At 39.8% G+C, this 19350-nt stretch overlaps 1 protein-coding gene across 1 annotated transcript in view; it reads left to right on the top strand.

The window, feature by feature from the left end:
• Window positions 1–19350, top strand: part of CA8 (carbonic anhydrase 8) — an 84934-nt gene that overhangs the window by 1980 nt on the left and 63604 nt on the right. Inside the window, exon 3 of the mRNA XM_025477803.3 lies at window positions 9394–9518. Coding sequence (XP_025333588.1) covers window positions 9394–9518 — 125 coding nt within the window. The remainder of the gene's footprint in view (window positions 1–9393; window positions 9519–19350) is intronic.

Raw genomic sequence — 19350 nt, 5'->3', positions numbered from 1 at the left:
TAATGTTATACTTAGTGAATTGTGGGATTTCTCTCTTGGACAGAATATAAAATTAGAGTATGTTGAAATACTAGAAAGTACTAATTGAACCAGAGATCACCTATGCTTAAATTAATTCTGAATCAATGACTTGATATTTCAAACCATAAAATCTTTAGGTTTATTATTTGAAACAGAGTAGTCATTGATTTCCAACTATGGAATTTTTCTTACAAAATTCATTGTGAATGTTCCTGAACTTTAATTTAGAATCCACAAGCTAGTCATAGAATCATGTAGTCTTCCCTGATGTTCTGAGTTTAGTCAAAGTATGAGCATCATCCAAAACAGATTCTAGGTGTTACTCTATGGAGTCAAAGAGAGAGAGAGACCCGTTCAGTTGTAAATTTGAACTCAAATAAGATTTTTTTTTTTTTTTTTTTTTTTGTGGGGGAGCTATCAGTCAGGGACCATTATGCTTTATTTTAAACTATATAGTTAAATTATTAAATATTGGCTGTCTTGGCTTATAAAAAGCATATTGATGTAATATATGTGTACTGTTGTGTTGACATGCCTTTGTATTTCTGGAAATAAACATTTATGTATCTATAAAACAAAAATGCATTTCACATCAGGCACCATGGTGAGTGGGTATTGGTTGCATACAAATGCACAAGACTATTCTTGAGGAGTCATAGTTTAGTGAAAATACAATCCTTTAAAATACTAGTGTAAATATGTTATGAAAATGTTATGAAATATGGAAGCATGGAGGAATGACTGAGTACAAATACTCTCTGCACTAGGATCCAATTAACTCGACCAACTTGAATTTAACATTTCCTTCTGGTACCTTCTCAAACATTCATGATTTTCCTCGGCCCCCTCTCTCATCCCCAAAACAGACTATCTAGCAGTGCCTCGACTCTCTGATCATATGGTTTTCCCTTGCAGTCTCCTCTATCCTCCACCCCTGACCAGTAGGGAAGAGGTCTCTTGTCTGTCTCAGCCTAACTTGGATACACATGTTCCAGACACCTTACTCCTGCCTCCTTAGACAGCTTGCCCCTTTAGATGTCCTGTCTCCCTCATGCTGCTGGAATAATTTCTTCTTTGTTGTTTCCGCCTTTTCAGTATTTCTCAAACTTAAAAAATGAGTAACAAAAAATACCGTGTCTGGACCATTTATTTTCCTAGGATATTTAAGCTTCTCAAAGGAGTAGTCTGCAAGCCCTGAATATCCTGCCCTTCATTTATTTAATTCAAGTGTTAATTTTATCAAAATAGAATATAAACACAATTTAAATAGTTGACTGGTAAGTACTATCTATATGTTTCTTTCTATCCTGGTTAGGCCCCACCCCCATCTCCTACCCACCCCCCCCAAAAAAAAACTTTTTGCACTGGTGACAACCACTTTCAACTCTGAGCTGTTTCTCCTGTCTCCATCCCTTATGGATATGTTCATACTGTTATGTCTGACATATAGGGTATCTAAATGTCATAACTCCTTGCTATGGAAAATTAGGCTGGTTCTCTTATTACCTTCCCCCACTGTGGTTTTGCCTCTCTTGTCCCTGTATACTTAAATGACAATTTTTATTTAAATTAATAGTACTTTTATCATTATGATGACATAGCTGTTGTTTCCAGCTGGGACTATATTCTACTGCCTTTATTAAATGACATGGAGTTTTTCTTCTCTGGAGTGAATGCATTTTTATTTAATTTCTTATTTATCTATCATGATTTTATTTCCAGACTCTGACAGATGGCAGAGCTACGTGGAGAAGCCCTTCCCTTCCTTTGCTTGGTCCTTCCCACCTCCCTCTGGAGGCCTCTCCCTTTGATCTCTAGGCCTGCCCAATAGCCCTATCACCTGCAGCTCCCTGGACCTTATGCCTGGGAAGTCCCTTTGCTTGTCTCTCGAGTCCAGTCACATGTTTCCTGGATGCTGTGCAGCCACTCTTGAGGTTAATCCCTCATTTCAGGGAATTTCTTGGTTTATTCCCTTCTATAATCCATCTTGAAGTAATTCACTGAGAAGAAAGGCATGTGAGGGCTAATGTTTGGATACCTAATATGGCTCTGTGCTGGGTGATTAGTGGGCCTTTTCCTCAGGAAAATTGTGTCTTCCATTTCTTAGAAATTTTCTAGCATTATTTTATTGATAGTTTTCTGTTTTTCCTTTTTTTTCTTCTTTTATAGCTCCGATTTTTGTCTTTTTGTTCTACTTCCTGGTAGATTTCCTTAGCTTCTTTCTATTAAACTTTTATTTTCTGCTTTTACATTTTTAACTTCTAAAAAAGTTGTGCTTATTCTATGGTTTTTCTTTTTTTTTTTTTTTTCTTTTTTTAGTTTTTCAAGTACAGCTTCTGGTATTTATTTCATAAATGCAGACTCTTTCTCCATTCTTTTCTGTATTGCTTTTTTTCTTTTCTCTTTATGTCTCTGTTTATTCTGGTTTTTTCTTCTATTCTTTTCAAATGTCTGCTTATCTTTGGCTCTTTGTTCATATTTAGGAATGGGTCTAAAAATTGGATTAGAGGCTCTGTGCACCTGGGCAGGGATTGAGGTCTGGTGGATGTCACAGTAACGTGATTATGTAATCTGGCCATGTTGTAGAAGGAACTTTTGTAGGTTTATCCATTTTTCTGGAGAAAGAGATATGGTGCCTCACACCTGGCTCTCAGCATTCTGATTGTTGAGCCACAGGCAAAAGAATCTAATCAGAGTGGTACATTTGTTACAGTTGATGAACCTGTGTTGACTCATCATTGTCACCTAAAACTTACAGTTTACATCAGTGTTCACTCTTGGTGTTGTACATCCTATGGGCTTCAACAAATGGGTAATGACATGTCTTCACCATTATACTGTCCTACAGAATAGTTTCATCATCTTAAAAATTCTCTGTGCTCATCGGTTCTTCTTTCCTCTCCATCTCCTGGCAATCACTGATCTGTTTACTATCACCATAGTTTGATATTTTTCAGAATGTCATATAGTTGGAAGCATACATTGACTTCTTTCACTTAGAAATGCTCATTGGCTCTTTTTACTGGTTTTCTTTGGCTTGCAAGATTCAGTTGGCAATCTTTGTTTTACCTCCTGTAAGGTGTTACTGGCTTTGGAATCAGGTAAATAGAAATCAGGCCCACAACCTGCCCTCAAGAAGGTTACAGTGGTGTACTATGAAAGATAAGTGTACGGGAAGAGATTATTTTTGGGTGACATTATTAGGGGAGGATTGACAGAGGAAGTAGCATTTGCAGTGATCACCGAAGAGTGAAGAGTATTTGGATTGGAAATATTGGAATATATGGGAAGAGAGGGCAATAAGCAAGAAAGACACAAATATGGGAAGGTCTAAACATTGGATGAGGAAAAGTGAATCCTGAGGTATATCTGGAAGAAAAGATTGATTCATGTTACACAAAGTTTAAATGGAGAGGTTGTGTTGGAGCAAACTCATGAGGGATCTTGAATCAAGTCTGAAAGGTATAACCTTTCTTTTTTTCCTCCTGTAAAATATGTTGTTTTAGGAAAATTAACCTGGCCTTACTGAATAAGGTGGGATCTGGGAGAGAGTGGGAGCTGTTGTGTTGGCAGTGCTGTGGAAAGGCAGGGATGACACAGTGAGACTTCTGAGATGCTATCCACAGGAAGTCAGTGATTGGTTATGTGGAACAGGGGAGAGGAGGAAACCATTGGAGGGATGCACTGGGGTGGAGCCCCTGTGACCGGAACCATCCTGTCACTGTGCTTCACCCTCTGCTCTGAACATATTTCAAGGTGAAGAATGCCTCTTAACATGGAGTTGAGCCAAGCATCACATTCCAGGTGCCGGTGTCTCCTTGAGTATGGAGAAATGTTATGAAGGCTGCCAAATTATTTGCTTTCTCTGCAAGATGTGAATCGCTGTACCACTGCAATCTCAACATTAAGTGTTCAAATAAAAATCAAACATATTGGGATCCCTGGGTGGCACAGTGGTTTGGCGCCTGCCTTTGGCCTAGGGCGCGATCCTGGAGACCCGAGATCGAGTCCCACGTCGGGCTCCCGGTGCATGGAGCCTGCTTCTCCCTCTGCCTGTGTCTCTGCCTCTCTCTCTCTCTCTGTGTGACTATCATTAAAAAAAATCAAACATTATTACAGTGGTATAAATAATAGTGGTATAAAGAATAGCTTAAATATAAAGCTATAACTATAGATTTCTAGTCTGAGTGGTTTCGATACTTAAGTCACGAGAAAGTGTGAGACTGGCCAAGCTTCTGCAATGGAATGTCATTCCATATGACTACCATCAGTGTGTTAAGGGTAATGCCATTTTTAATGGACCCATCAGAATGGGAGAAATTGCTAATCAGGATAGGTCATTTGTGCCCTTCACTGTGACTTATTATAGAAACCCTAATTAGACAATTTTACTTCTGGGTCTTTTATAATTCTCAATATTAAATTTAGGCTAGATTACTTTTATTATTAATCATACCTTTTTTTTTTCCAAAACGTGACAACTTTTTATAGTGCTTCTTAATAGCCTTGCTGATTTTAAGATGAAGTAAAAAATATCTTAAAATTATTTTCACTTAGGAAGTAGCTCTGTATTGCTTATTTATATGAGATATCAGGGTTGAATTTCTTTATGATTGTCCTTATTATTAGCTAACTTTGGGGGTCTTGCATTCCTTGGACAAGTGCCTTAATCTGCTTCACTTTGTGTATATAGACTCAGGCTAACTGGCCTCCTCCCCATGCTCTTGGGGAGGAGTTGATGATATTTGTTCTTCAATATGAAATGAAACTGTATGTTAAAAACTAAAGACAGTAAAACAATTGATTTCTGCTTTTAAGATCTCAAATGCTTTTTTAGAAGGACTAATTTATACTACTTTTAGAATGTTTTATGAATACATTTTGGATTCCTTAAAAGTTAAACTGAGGTTATAAAATCTTTAGATCCATCAAGAATGACCTGTTTGGGTCTTTAGATCATTTAGGGGACACATCAGACCAATAACAGTTTCCCTCCATGTCGGAGACATGGCTCTGGAGGACTCTGTCTCCTGGCCTTACCATCCATGCCTGGGTTATGACAGCCAACCAGTTAGGCTTGCCCTTTGATGGTCCACTGTCCATGAAGATATGGGAATAATATTTTAAAATGCAAAAAATATCAGTTGTCTGATTAAAAGCTATTGGTGATTCCCTGTGTAATAAACTCCAGCTTTTAGGCATAGCCTACAAGTCCTTTATCTTGGTGCTCACATCTCAAAGCCTACCTTTATTTTCCTGAAGCACACTCAGGCCTTTCTCAGCCCCTTCTTTCTGTGATGATTGTACTTAATCACTTCTCTTAGCTTACTTTTCCAAGCTCTGCTTAGTTATCTCCTCCCAGAAAGTCCTCTCTGACTTTCCAATGCCCCCTTGGTTTTGGCATGGCCCTTGCTGGGTGCCCTCCTGGTTCCTTGGCACTTTCCCTTACTGCTCCCAATGTAATCTGTTTAAACTACAGTATTAAGTTTCTTAAGCACTGAGAATGCCCTGCCAACACAGAGACTGTGTCCTTCTTTTTACAAAAATCCTTGGTGGACAGCACAGGGCTGGGCATGGAGTCTATCTTAAAATGCGTGTTGGACTCAAATTAAATGAGGGGAATAAGCCTTGATCAGCAGCCTTCGAACTACCTGGCAAATTTGTTTTCGGCAAAGGCTTGTGGAAGCTTAGCTAGATTTAGGTAATGCGTGTATTTTGTGTCTATGGGGTTCTCAGATTTTTCAGAGGCTTTTGAAAGGAGCTCTTTTTATATGTACAAGCATAATAGCCATGCCTATTAAAGAACATTAAAGAAAGTGCAGGCAGTGGCAGTGGCATCAGTTTATTTTATATTCTTTTCACAAGTGTGTTATTCTAAGGAAATGTGGCGTTGTCATCAGTGGGAGTTTCATTGTAATTTTATTGAACACAATGACATCACAATTAATAAACCTGCCACATGGTGACAAAATATCACTCAGCAAAATTTGATACTCATAAATGTAGGAAAAGTTGTACCCCTTTTAGTATTAGTTGTTTCCCTATAAAAAAATAAGCTGTGAAAAGGGCGAATAATACTTTAAGAGGATGTTGCCAAAAGGGTAAAACAGAGCTGCTATTTATTTTAGGTCTATAAATGCAATCATTCTTGGGAGATGAACAGGTAATGCTTTTAGCTGGCACCTCATAAAATTTTGAATTCAGTATTTTGTTATTTTTTATGGCTTTGTACAGCCTTGCGATTTTGGTGTGGTTTAACTTTGGAGTGTGCATCTGCAGCAAAGGGAAAGGTACCTAGAGCCTTGATTGCTGGCTGCATCTTTGTCACCTCTCCCTGCGGACCAGGCCTAGGCAAAATGCTTGCCTTCTTTGTGTTTATTTTCAACCCGACAGAGGGTAAGACCCGTGAGGATCTTATTTCATTATAATTTTATTAAACATAATGGCATTATGGCTGACAAATCTGCCAGGTAGTGACCAAATACAGCTCAGCAAAACCTTGATCTTCATAAATGTGCGAATTTTCATTTCACTCTAATAGAATGTAAGATCCATAAGGCTAGTGAATTTTGTTGGTTTTATCAAATTCAGTGTATCTTACACATTTAATACGGTACCTGGTATAGAAATATTAGTTGAAAGGATGAGTACAGGAAACCCAATGGGCCTGGCACTGCTTCCTGTCAACACACAGATCGGTCCAGTTTGAGTTTCTAGGGCAGTGAATATATCAGCTCGGTCCTCAAGTTCTATACTGAAGGCTTCATTCCTGGGAAAGAAATATTGGGCACCAGTCAAATAGGGGTTGTATTTTGGTTTCCTGAAATCACTGTCAAGGTCATTTTCCTCCATCTCTATAGGAAGGTGTTGGTAGACAGCTCTCTAACAGCTCAGAAATACTGTGTGCTTGTGTGTGTGTGCACCCTACAAAGAGGTTTGGGGCAAAGATTTTTAAAATCCTCTTTCCCATTTAACATGTGCTTCATTTCACAATGCTCTCCTTTCTCTTTCCTCAGTAATGTGGAGCTCAGCCTCCTCTAAGACAGTTTCCAACTTCTTTTGAAAGTAGAGTGTTGGACAACCGGCCCCCAAGCCCCAGGTCAGGCCTGGCTGCCATGCGGAGGGGTGTGTTTTCGAGTTCTGATGATGCAGGCTGGGGTGTGGCATGGGATGTATAAGAAGCTTTTTCCCATTTATTCTTTTTGGTTTGGGAGGTGGGGTACATTCCACCTTTGGAAGTGGGAACAGTCCAGACTTCCTTCCTGGTTTTTCTTAAGACCGGCATTGGGCAGCCAGGGGAAAGGAGTGATTTTTGAGGTTATTCACAAACTGTGGCATGTTGGTTGAAATAAAAGCATTTTACCCACCGTATGGATGATTATTGGAGAAGATGCAATGCCTTTGCTCTGCAATTTGGGATATCTGTAAACCTGTGTGATCCATGTATTTACTTTTTTTTCCTTTATTGTTTTGGGAAATAGGATGAAGTGTAGTACTCAAAGGAGGGACTGTAATTTAGAAATCCAGGCTTAAAGAACTCACTGGTTTTCATCTGCTCACAGATACGGAGATCTGAACTTCCATGTCCTAAGTGTGAGATGTGAGAAGATTGGAGTTCCAGGCTCCTGAAGTCCATCCTAGCCCATCCCAGCCACATTTCCTCCCCGTTCTGTGGGGATGGTGACTGACTGACCCCTCCAATTTTTTTTTTAAGATTTACTTATTTATTAGAGAGAGACTGAGCATACAAGCAGAAGGGGCAGGGAGAGGAACAATCTCAAGCAGACTCTGCACTGAGCACCAAGCCTGATGCAGAGCTCGAAGTTAAGACCCTGAGATCAACTACTTGAGCTGAAACCAAGAGTTGGGTGTTTAACCGACTGTGCCACCCAGGTGCCCCTGACCCCTCTGATTTGTTGTATAACTTAAAATAAGACCAAGCATTAAGAAAACATAAAAATCGTGTGAGATAGTATTACCCTAAAAGTCACATGTCTCACTACCTTTCTGCTTAGATGTGAGGTTTACACCCTTGGAAAATTTTAATTGTGTTTTGCTGCTGGTACTATTTTTCTTCTTTGGGCTGATAGAAAGTTTCAAACCAAACTTTTGGAGGGTACTTTTTGTAAGGACTTCACTTTTCCATCTGTTTCTGTCTCTTGTCTGCCTTTTCCCTCTGCTCTTCTAATTTATGTCTTCTGGCTGTATGACAGGTACTTGATAGAAGAAACCTTAAATTCTTTTTGCAACAAGGAATGAGATGAAGAACCAGGCAAACAAATAAATATTGCTGCACCAATTTCCAGTCTTCTCAGGTTTAGAAGAGGGATGGACAGGCGGACTGTCCCTCTGGGTAGTGCTCGGCTTGGGGTACCACTGCCTCCTCCACACTGGTGGCCCAAGTGCGAATGCTAATCTCTTTCAGAGACTGCTTCTTGGGGGAGGAGATAAATTTTGTCAGCTCCTTGGCTAAAAAGAACTTACAATTCTTAGCTGGTGCCATTTGGAATGAAGTTTTTGTAGGAAGAACACAAACAATGTTTATTTGTGTCAAAGTGGATCATCCGTCATAAAGGAGGTTTTTCTCCTTGACATCGGCAAGTGTTTAACTTAGGAAAGTGTTTTATTGCTTCAAGACAGGTTCTTACACAAATGTATTTTTCATCATCCTTTAGAGTTATTCTTGTTTGGGACAAAGTTCTGGGTCATATCCGGAATTAAGAAATCGAGACAGGGCCCTGTCGGACAAAATGTTAACATTTTTTCCCCCAAAGGTTAACATTTTAAGTATTGTTAATATTTTACTGTAATTTTATTCCATTTGCATTTCTGGGGTACTAAGTGGGAAATCGCTTTTTAAGTGTGATTTCTTTGTCTAAAAATCGTATTGGTGTAAGCATTCTTGTCATGGGTGACTTTGTTAGCTTACACTTATTCTCTAAACTGAGAGTATGGTACACATGGGGGATCTATAAACAAAATTTAATTTATTGATAGGTCAATGATAGGTCGATAGCAAATTACCAGTCAGTCTGAGGCACAGACCCTGTTCTTGTCTCCTGAGCAGTGCTAAGTGTAAGCCTCAGGGAGAATTAAGTGCTGTGTGTTTTCTGACCACTCCTTCACCTGTAACACACAGGAGGTTGATGGTATGCAATATTAGCAAGTATTTCAGAGCTTTTAAACTTCTACTGTATCAATATGACAGTGTAAACGCATCCCACAGTTAGAATATGTTTCTTATTTTGGCACATAAATGTAATCTATAGAGCTCACGAGATCTTTCTGGCCGAAAATGTCCTCCGTGTTGAGAATGCTGTACTGCTGAATATGTTTTCTCTTAATTAAACAGAACTTACTTTCTTTTTTCAGTTCTATCAGGAGGTCCATTGCCTCAAGGGCATGAATTTGAACTGTATGAAGTTAGATTTCATTGGGGGAGAGAAAACCAGCGTGGTTCTGAGCACACAGTTAATTTCAAAGCTTTTCCCATGGAGGTAAGAATAACAAATCATCTTGTGAAAATCTTATTGTTCATGTACAGTATTCAGCGATCTGCTGAGAACGGTTTAGTTTAGAAGTAGAAGCACAGCATTTACATTTTACCAGTTTATATTAAAATAACAAATGCTTAAGGAAATGTATGCTTGGGCAGCAGATGACACTTCCCATTGACTTTGTTGAGTTTGGAGAATGCACAAGGGTGATTGGTCATAAAGGTAATCTACACTATTAAGTTTCATTTCAATATTGTTACTGTTCTAAAAATTTGCCTTTGCAAATTCAGTAGGTCATTTTTGTAGATGCTATGAATAGATGATAAACTGCAAACCAGTAACTTTTAGACAAATGTCAACATTAGTGAAAAGTCTAGTTTAGCTCTGATTAAAATTGGTAAATTGGTTTGAATCACCCCAGGCAATTAGAGGGAGAGGGACAGGAAGAGGGAGAGGGAGAGAGGGAGAGGGGAGGAGAGAAGAGAGAGAAAGAGAGGGAGAGAGGAGGAGGAGAGAGAGAGAGAGAGAGAGAGAGATTGATTTTGAGAGAGAGAAAGAAACAGAAATTTTAAGAGAGTCATTCTTTTGTCTAAGAATTCACTGCTTGCTTACCTTCTTAGTCAATTCCTTTTCTTTCTTCAATACCTACCTGAAGTATCATTTCTTCTGTGGGACTTTTCCTGAGTCCTTTTCCTAAGCAGAATTAATTTCTCTCTCTTCTTTTTGCCCAGTCTGCTTGACAGATTGTTGCCTTGGCACTCATGGATTGTAACTTTTAGTGTCTCCAGTGTCTTTCTCACTGATCCTCTGGGTTCCTGTTATGGACCAGAGTGTTAGTACCCCTCCCTCCATGAATATGTTGAATATGATGGTATTAAGAGGGTGGGGCCTTTGGGATGTAATTAGGGTTAGATGAGGTCACAGGGGTGGAATCCTTGTGAATGGAATTAGTGCCCTTATAAGAGTCCAGATAGAGCTTGCTCCTCCCTGCTCGTTGCATGTGAGGACTCACCAAGAAGGTGACTCCCTACCATCCAGGAAGTGGGTCCTCACCAGACATCAGTTGTGCCAGCATCAGATCTTGGGTCACCCAACCTCCAGAACTGTGAGAAATAAATGTCTGTATAAGCCACTCTATCTGTGGTAGTTTATTATAGTGGTTGACGTTGACTAAAACAGCTCCTTAAGATGAGTCTCCCTCCCGTTCTTCTCTTTACACCCATCATTTAGTCCATAGCTGGGTACCTCAGAGACTATCCATGTTGGTGAACTTCAGACAATGTTGCTGTTGGTCCAGGCTATGTTGATACCTCTTTCTGTAAGGACCTGCAGTTCTCTCCAGGAAACAGCACTTTGGTGACACTTGACAGTGTATTTTGGGGGGATGCTGGAGTGCCTGTCTTCCTTCCCAGTTCCCAAGTACCCATATCCTTAATGAAGCGTGGGATTGAGCATGGCTAGGTACCATGCCCAGTTCCATTTCAGGAACTGGAAATCACTGTGTAGTTCACAGGAGTGATACATATACTTCACAGAACGAAGATAGAGGAAGTATTTCTCTATGTTACTTTAATTACACTTTAAGAAAGTCCCTTTGAAATCTCAGGATATCCCTTTTATTAAAAAGACTCGAGTCTGTTTTTGTCTTTGTTTTTAAGATTCTGTTTATTTATTTGAGAGAGAGCACGTGCAAACACAAATGGGGGGCCAGGGCAGAGGTAGAGAGAGAGAAGCAGACTCCCTGCTGAGCAGGGAGCCCAGGACCATGAGATCATGACCTGAGCTGAAAGTAGATGCTTAACTGACTGAGCCACTCAGGCTGCCTCAAGACTAGAGTCTTACATAGGAGTCTTATAGGAGGGCGAAGGAGGGGAAACAGTGCATTAAGTTGAAGAGCACCCGAGTATGTGATTGTGGCCTTGTGATTGGGATTGAGGTCTTGTTGGGGAAGGTTGGGCCTTCACATGTTACCACCCTGGGGGCGTTCTTTCTCAGTGCCTATAGGCATCGTCTCACTTGCACTGACTTAAAACAGCTCTATCCCATCTCTGTGTCACCTCTGGCGACTGCGCCATCCCCACCAACACGAGAAGGAAAAGTGCACACCAGGACGTGTCAGAAAGGAGAGAGGACACAAAACAGTCCCAAACCGTTCAACTTGCAGGGTAGTGGAGGGCAGGGTGGGGGGAGGAGGACACTGGGTGGGCAGGGCTGCTTTGGATTTGAAAGACTCTTTCATCATCTCATCTCCTCTAAACCGGTCTTCAAAGACCTACTATAATATAAAAAAATTTACGGAGAGATGGGAGTAATCGGGTAGGCAACAACTTCCGGATGAGAATTTAGTGGCTTTGCTTGCAACACACAGAGTTTACAGCCTTGGGAAAGCTTAATTAGATTACGTGAGTCAGTGGTGTGTGCTCTTTGCTCTGTGGTTGAATAGAGTTTCCAGACCACATGCTCAGGCTGGTCCTGTTATTTGGTGGCGTTTTGACTGCTCTGGTCCATTAAACACAGGCAATGGTTTGTTTTGAGTGAAGATTAGATTCTGATAGGCTTTGTTTCTGCAGAAATATTTATATTTAGGATAATGGAATTACTGGCTGTAATTTTTCCAAAATAAGTGATGAATCATATTTGTGGTCTTCGTTATCCCAGATCATCCCCGATTCAGTCCTAGAGAAAATGCTTGTATCATCATCCCAGGTTTGTTTAGTGCCGTACTGAGTGCATAAATGTGGGGCTTTGCAGAAGTACAGGGAGAGATCTATAGGCACGTGTTTTCTGTTTATTTTGTTTTGTTTTAATGGATGCTGTGAATACTGAGTTTTATTGGGTTTTATTTTAGTTTATTTTAGAGATTTTATTTATTAATTTGAGAGAGAGGGCTAGAGGGAGAGCATGAGTGGCTAGAGAAGAGACAGAAGGAGAAGCAGACTCTTGGCTGAGCAGGGAGTCCCACATGGGGATTGATTGCAGGATCCTGAGGTCAAGGCCTGAGCCAAAGGCAGAGCCACTTGGGTGCCCCTGGGCTGGGTTTTAGGGAGGAGATGGTTCACGTGGTGTGCTGACAGAGAAGAGACAGACTCTCCGTAGAGTAGTCCAAGAGGGAATGAGATGGCTGACATGGAGCTAAGTAGGTAACTTGCCACTGGTCCCCTGGTCTGAACTGCCCTCGAGGGTCACACTGAACACAGGGACATTGCCAACAGAATAGTGGAGAGTGAGGGGAATCAAGTAGGTACCTCCTTGGGAATGTGATTAAAAAAATTTTTTTAAGACTGTTTCCATATTTTATTTACATTTTAACTCTACTATTTCCAATCTCATATGTATACATATTTCCTTTTTGTTTTTAAAGATTTATTTATTCCTTTGGTGGGAGATGGGCAGAAGGAGAGAAAGGCTTAAGCAGACTCTCTGGAGAGTGCGGAGCCCATCGTGGGGCTCCATCGCACGTTCCTAAGATCAGGACCTGAGCCAAAACCAAAAGATAGAAGCTTTAACTGTGCCACCCGGGTGCCTCTACGTATTTCACTTGCTGATTTCACCTAAACTTAAATGAATGGCTTACTAAACTCTGCAGAGAAATAATTACCATGTCTGTTATATGTGGCACAGGAATGGCTATTGGTAGTAATTCATCAACCTCCCTCAACTTTTTAAAACTGTAAATACAGTAAAAGCAATCCTGAATATAATTTTGATACTGCTAGTAGTCAGCACCCACATCATTAAAAAAAATTAACACAGTTTATGACTTTAAACAGTTTAAACTGCTGCTCTTTTGCTAAGCAAGATGGATTAGACGTGCCATTTCTGTTTTTTCTTCCTGCGATTTTTAGTTTTGAGAAACGCACAAGCTTTCACGGCATCTGACATTCTCACTGTGCTTTCATCTTGTAAACCTGAATCCTATTATTAATATTCCGGGTTTATGCTTACATGACAGTGCCTTAGCAAGAGAAGAATAAATTGTACTGCATTTTTCTTCCTGTTAACCTGAAAACCTAATGGGTTTGCATGTATTAACTATATTCTTACAAATGTCTGAGTCATGTCTACCAGCTGGAATTCTCTTATTTAACATGCAGATATTTTGCATTGAGCTATTTAATCAAGATGGCAAGAGGAGTAGAAGGTTGTTGATTTAAGATAAGTCTGAGATCCAGTCAAATTAATTCCTGTGTCTTGGTCCTTCTGGGGGCTGCAGAAGCTTCATATTTTCTTTGGACATCATTAGATACCATAGCTCATGACATCCAACTTTAATGCTCTCTGAATTTTGCCATTTTGCTCACAGTAGTGTGCTGCATGCATCTGCCATCCCACTGGATTTATTCCATTCATATTGATTTTTATTACAAATCTAACTGATAGAGGAACTTCTAAGTATTTAGGTTCACATTGAGCTTTCAGGCTGTATATTTTGTTTTTGTCACTTGTCTCAGAAGACTGTCAGCTTCTTTGCTGCTTCGAGGTAGCCTTGCCTTACTCTGTGGTCTGTATAACTCTCAGAAATTATGATTAATCTCTACACTTGAATTGCTACTTCCATACTTCTATGGTAGAGTACTTCCCAGGCATTCAGATTTTATGCTGGCGCAGTAAAATTAAAAAAAAAATTAGAAGGGTGCCTGGGTGGCTTGGTCAGTTAAATGTCTGACTCTTGATTTTAGCTCAGGTCATGATCTTGAGGTCATGGGATTGAGCTCCACATCTGGCTCCATGCTCAGCGCTGAATCTGTTTGAGTTTCTCTCCCTCTGCCCACCCCTCTACTCTCTGTCTCTCAAATAAATAAATAACTCTTTAAAAAAAATTAGAGGATGAGGAAACCAATAGTGTGGCCAAGTTTTATTTTTTCCAATAAGAACACATTAACTATGCTGACCCCATCATTTTATAGAGAGAGCATCTTTTACTAGCTAAATGTAGGAAGGATACAGTCTGAGAATAAACATAAAGTTGTAAGTTGAACAGATTTTAGTATTTAAAAAACTCACTACATTACTTCTGTTTTCTTAGATGAATGATAGTCTTGTCAGGATGGACACTGATCCTGCCCACAGACCAGCAGGAGATCATGCATAGTGGATCTGGCTTTCTTGCCCTTTGGGGCTAAAAGTTTATAATTTTCGAGTGAATGACCCAGAAGGAGCCTGTCGTAGGACACATTCTTATCTTTATATTGTTATTGAAAGAGCAGCTATTGCTCTGTGTACTCTGAAAGGGCTCAGTGGTAACCGAGCCACATACCAGCTGTTTGTGGGAAGTTGAGTGCATTAGGTAAATATTTAAAAAAAGAAAAAGTAAGTTTGATTGTGCAGAGCAGGATTCTTCAGTTGTGAAGAATCTAGGCCTTGGTTGCAAAATAGGCCAACAGAACACTTGTGAAGAATGTATCTCATAATGCTGTGCCAGTTTCGAATATCCCATTCCCCACACTCCAAATCTCAGGTCTTCCAAGTTATGCTATATTTCTCTCTCCTTTTCAGGCAAATACTAGTGTCTACCACTTAAATTTTCTTTTAGTAAAAATGATCTGGCCTTTTGTTTCACTGCCTCCCAAGTCATTTGCATATTTAACTCACTGAAGGACATTTATTGTGTATTCATTTGTTTTACTCTGGGGAGATACCAGGAAGAGTTTGCCTGGTTAACAGTGAAATGAGGATCTTTTCAAGTTACTTTATTTCCACAGGTATCTCAAGTAGAGTGTCATGTTTGTGAAAGGCTCCCAAAGTAGAGACTTCCTTTGACTTTCCTTGACTTTGGTGTGAGAATGTGATGAGATTAGATCTGTAAGATACATAATCATCATTATTATTATGTTTTATAAGATAGATGATTAAATCATTTATTTTCAAAAGGAGCTTTAGAGCTCACCCAGCAGAAACTTCTGTTTAACAGAGGAGAAATCTGAAGCTCCAAAAGGTTAAGGGTCACAGGGAAACTTCAAGGAAGCCATAATGTATATGGCCTGGGTAGAGAAAGGTTTTTTTTGCTTAATTAAATATTCCATTTAAGAAAGAATTATCCTTTATTTAATTTTTTTTAATTTTTATTTATTTACGATAGAGAGAGAGAGAGAGAGAGAGGCAGAGACACAGGCAGAGGGAGAAGCAGGCTCCATGCACCGGGAGCCCAATGTGGGATTCGATCCTGGGTCTCCAGGATCGCGCCCTGAGCCAAAGGCAGGCGCCAAACCGCTGCGCCACCCAGGGATCCCAAGAATTATCCTTTAATATTGGTCTTTTCCCTAATGAGTTAGATTGAAAGAGATAATACAACAGTCTTTGTCTCCCTACCTCCCCCGACCCCCACACCCCTGTGAGGAGCTTTTCAGTCTGCGTGCACCCCCATCCAGAGATGGGCAAGCTGTAGCCTTTGTGGAGGATGGTAGGGACGCTGTGGCATAGTGCCCTGTCTTTACAGGCTGTGAAGACAAAGCTCAGTGGCTTTGTGAAGATAACAGGAGTGTGATGTCACGAAGGTAGAATTCCTGCTGCCCCCTGGGAAGTGGGGTGGATTTAATGGATTCTGTAGTCTCCCCCCACTTTAGTGAGGTGCTCACCATGGTCTGGAATTGGAGACTAGCTGAGGGTCGTACACCTAGGAAGTGTCGGGGACCATACAAGACCTGTGAACTGACTTCTCCAAGGAGAGCTTTGTTTTTCACGTTCCAAAGCTAATTCTTAGCAGGAAAATCAATGATAATGTTGAGATTTTATTTGCAGTGGTGGTTACCACTGTGGATAGAGGTAGCTTGAGGAGAAAAAGAAGAAGAGTTAAGACTGATACTAAAGGAAATGATTTGAAATTTGAATGTTCAGCTTCTCTGGGAGGTTTTATTATTTTGATCAGAAAAAGGAACAAATTGTCAATAAAATGATTATTATGATTACAGTTTGGCATCCTGGAATCCTCCACAGGGCTAGCAGATTGAGTCTCATAGATAAACAGATGAAGGAATTAGAATCTTTGCTATGGCCTTGCTGTGGTCATAATTGCGGAAACTCCCTCTCACGTCTGGGTAAAAAAAAACAACAACAAATTTTATGTTTCCTGAGTTCTGATGAACACTTGCATTTTTACTTCATAAAAATCACAGTTCCTGCTTTGAATTAACATGTTTATTTTCTCATTTGTGAAAATGTATTTAGTGTAGAAACTTCACAGTTTACTGAGTAGGAAATAAATTACAGTGTTGAACAAACAGAAGTGTTCTTTTAGCTGGTACCACATGATGTGGCAATCTGCCATTCCCACTTAGAAATAGAAGTGTATAAGGCCAACTTGACCTTTGAGTAGTCTTTGAACCTACCTTTGATTTTATATTTGTAAGTTTTTTTTTTGTTGTTGTTGATTATTCTTTGTTGTTTGAAGATGTATAAAATGTGTTTGGCAAACTAAATTTTGAAAGGATCATTTATATTTTTTTTATAGTTTAAGGCAAATTTGTATGAAATGAAAAATTGTTTCTATAAACGTGCATGATGTGTAATTAATTTATCGGTGATTAAAAAAATTTATAGGTGATTATAGACTTGCAGGTAGAAAATATTTTAAATTGGGTTCTAACAGATCTAAATTCTACAATAAAATATATCTCCTCTTAATATGTCTTTAGATAGGGGCACCTGGGTGGCTTAGTTGGTTAGGCATCTGACTTGATTTTGGCTGAGGTCGTGATCTCAGGTTTGTGAGATGAGCCCTTTGTCAGGCTCCATGCTGGGTATAGAACCTGCTGAAGATTCTCTCTCTCCCTCTATTGCTTCCTTACCCTCTAGAAAAAAAATATATGTCTTCAGATAAAAGATAGACTCTGATTTAAATATATAGTCAATAACCAAGAGGCTGTCTTTACTTATTTATTTATTCATAAAGATTTTATTTATTTATTTGAAAGACAGCATGTGCAAATAAGAACACGAGTAGTGGGGAGAGGGAGAAGCAGGCTTCCCGCTGAGCAGGGAGCCTGACTCCATGTGGAGCTCTATCCCAGGACCTTGGGATTGTGACCTGAGCTGAAGGCAGACACTTAACCCTCTTGAGTGCCCTGAAGTGGTCATCTTTAAAATAACTCACTTTCATCTATTCATCCATTTTTCCATCTGTTGTTTGTTCATCCATGTGTCCATCCATCCATGCATCCATGCATCTGATCAAGTATTTCTTGGGGAATCCACTGTTCAGACTCTGAGCTAAGTGATAGCGATACAACAACGAGTGGGAAAGACAACCAGTGGGGCGTATTACATTGAGGGAGTACAAATGCACTGTAAGTTGTCAACTCCCAGCTTTTCCCCTAAATTGATGAGCATTTAAATAGAGTGTTTCCATGGCAGTTAACGGCCTCATCCCCTCTATCCTGTCTATGTAGTATTCAAACTCTGGCTGTCAGAAGCTAATTAGAGTAAGGTTTTGAAGATGCTTACTAGAAAGCAAATACATTATTTAAGATGTAAATGATTGTCAACCAAAAAAAAATATTTATAAACTAGTATGTAGAAGGTTCTGTGTCAGGTGTAACCCTGCTACAGGGTGAATTTAACTTCAATAACTTAAAACCAGACTCAGTGAGACACAGGATAGGAAAATTTTTATGATTATGGTGTGTGGATACACAGCAGAATTTATACTTATTTTGCAGTGAAAATCAAATAGATATATCCTGTATAAGATAGTTGAGTGACATGATAAAACTTCTAATCAAACAGAAGAGGATTAAGAGATTTTTAACTCTGTAAGATCTTGATTAGTATAAAAACTATGTGAGCATGTTTCATTCTGTTTTTTTTTTTAAAGATTATTTAATTTTTAAAAAAGACTTTATTTATTTATTCATGAGAGACACAGGCTCCATGCAGGGAGCCTGACATGGGACTCGATCCCGGGTCTCCTGGATCAGGCCCTGGGCTGAAGGCAGCGCTAAACCACTGAGTAGCCACCCAGGCTGCCCTTATTTATTTATTCATGAGAGACACATGAGAGAGGCGGAGACCTAAGCAGAGGCTCCCCACAGGGAGCCTGATGTGGGACTCGATCCCTGGACACTGGGATCATGACCTGAGCCAAAGGCACTCAACCACTGAGCCACCCAGGTGCCCCTTGTTCTGTTTTTTTTTTTTTTTTTTTTTTTTTTAATTAAGAATGACAGCTTGAAATGGCACAGTGATGTTGGTAAGATAATTGTGCCCTGGTCACAGCTTTGCTGTGCTTGGATACATTTTTTCTTTCAGCTTCTTAGGGTTGCACACAGCAGGTGCTTACTGTGGAAACTGAGAACCACATGCCTGGAACCCTAGGGGAAACTGGAATTTGGCATGCCATGGTTTTCCAGGAGGAAGCCTGTCCTGGTGACAGGCAGGCACGGTTGGTCAGGGGGAGCCACTCTGATTTCACTTCACTGTCGTATTTGCTGTGGGACTTAACATGTAGCCATTTAAGTTTAATTCCTTCGCTGGTACATAAGGAGAATACTTTTGTACCTACCCTTATGAAACTTAGGGAGAGGCCGTAAAAATTAATGGTGTAATATTGGAGACACCATGCACTAAGTGTTTCCTATGGTGGTTTAAACACAATCTGGTGTTCACTTAAAGTACTTTGTAAAAGCATTTTAAGGGCATAATTAGCTGCATTGGGTGTAAATCTTGCAATTTATGGCCATGTAGTTGTTTTGTTTTTGTTTTTTTAGAAGCCTTGAATAGAAAAGAAATCCTGATTTTAAACTGTTGAATATCAACATTATAAATAGAAGGAAGACATTTATGCTTCTAAGACCTGACGGATGAAAGACGGACCTTTTTTTCATCAATTAGTGTTTTC

This window comes from Canis lupus, chromosome 29 (genome assembly GCF_003254725.2).
Source record: "Canis lupus dingo isolate Sandy chromosome 29, ASM325472v2, whole genome shotgun sequence".
Classification (NCBI taxonomy): Eukaryota; Metazoa; Chordata; class Mammalia; order Carnivora; family Canidae; genus Canis; species Canis lupus.
The sequence above is the reverse complement of the archived record's forward strand: the minus strand, read 5'-3'. Positions and strand labels throughout refer to the sequence as shown.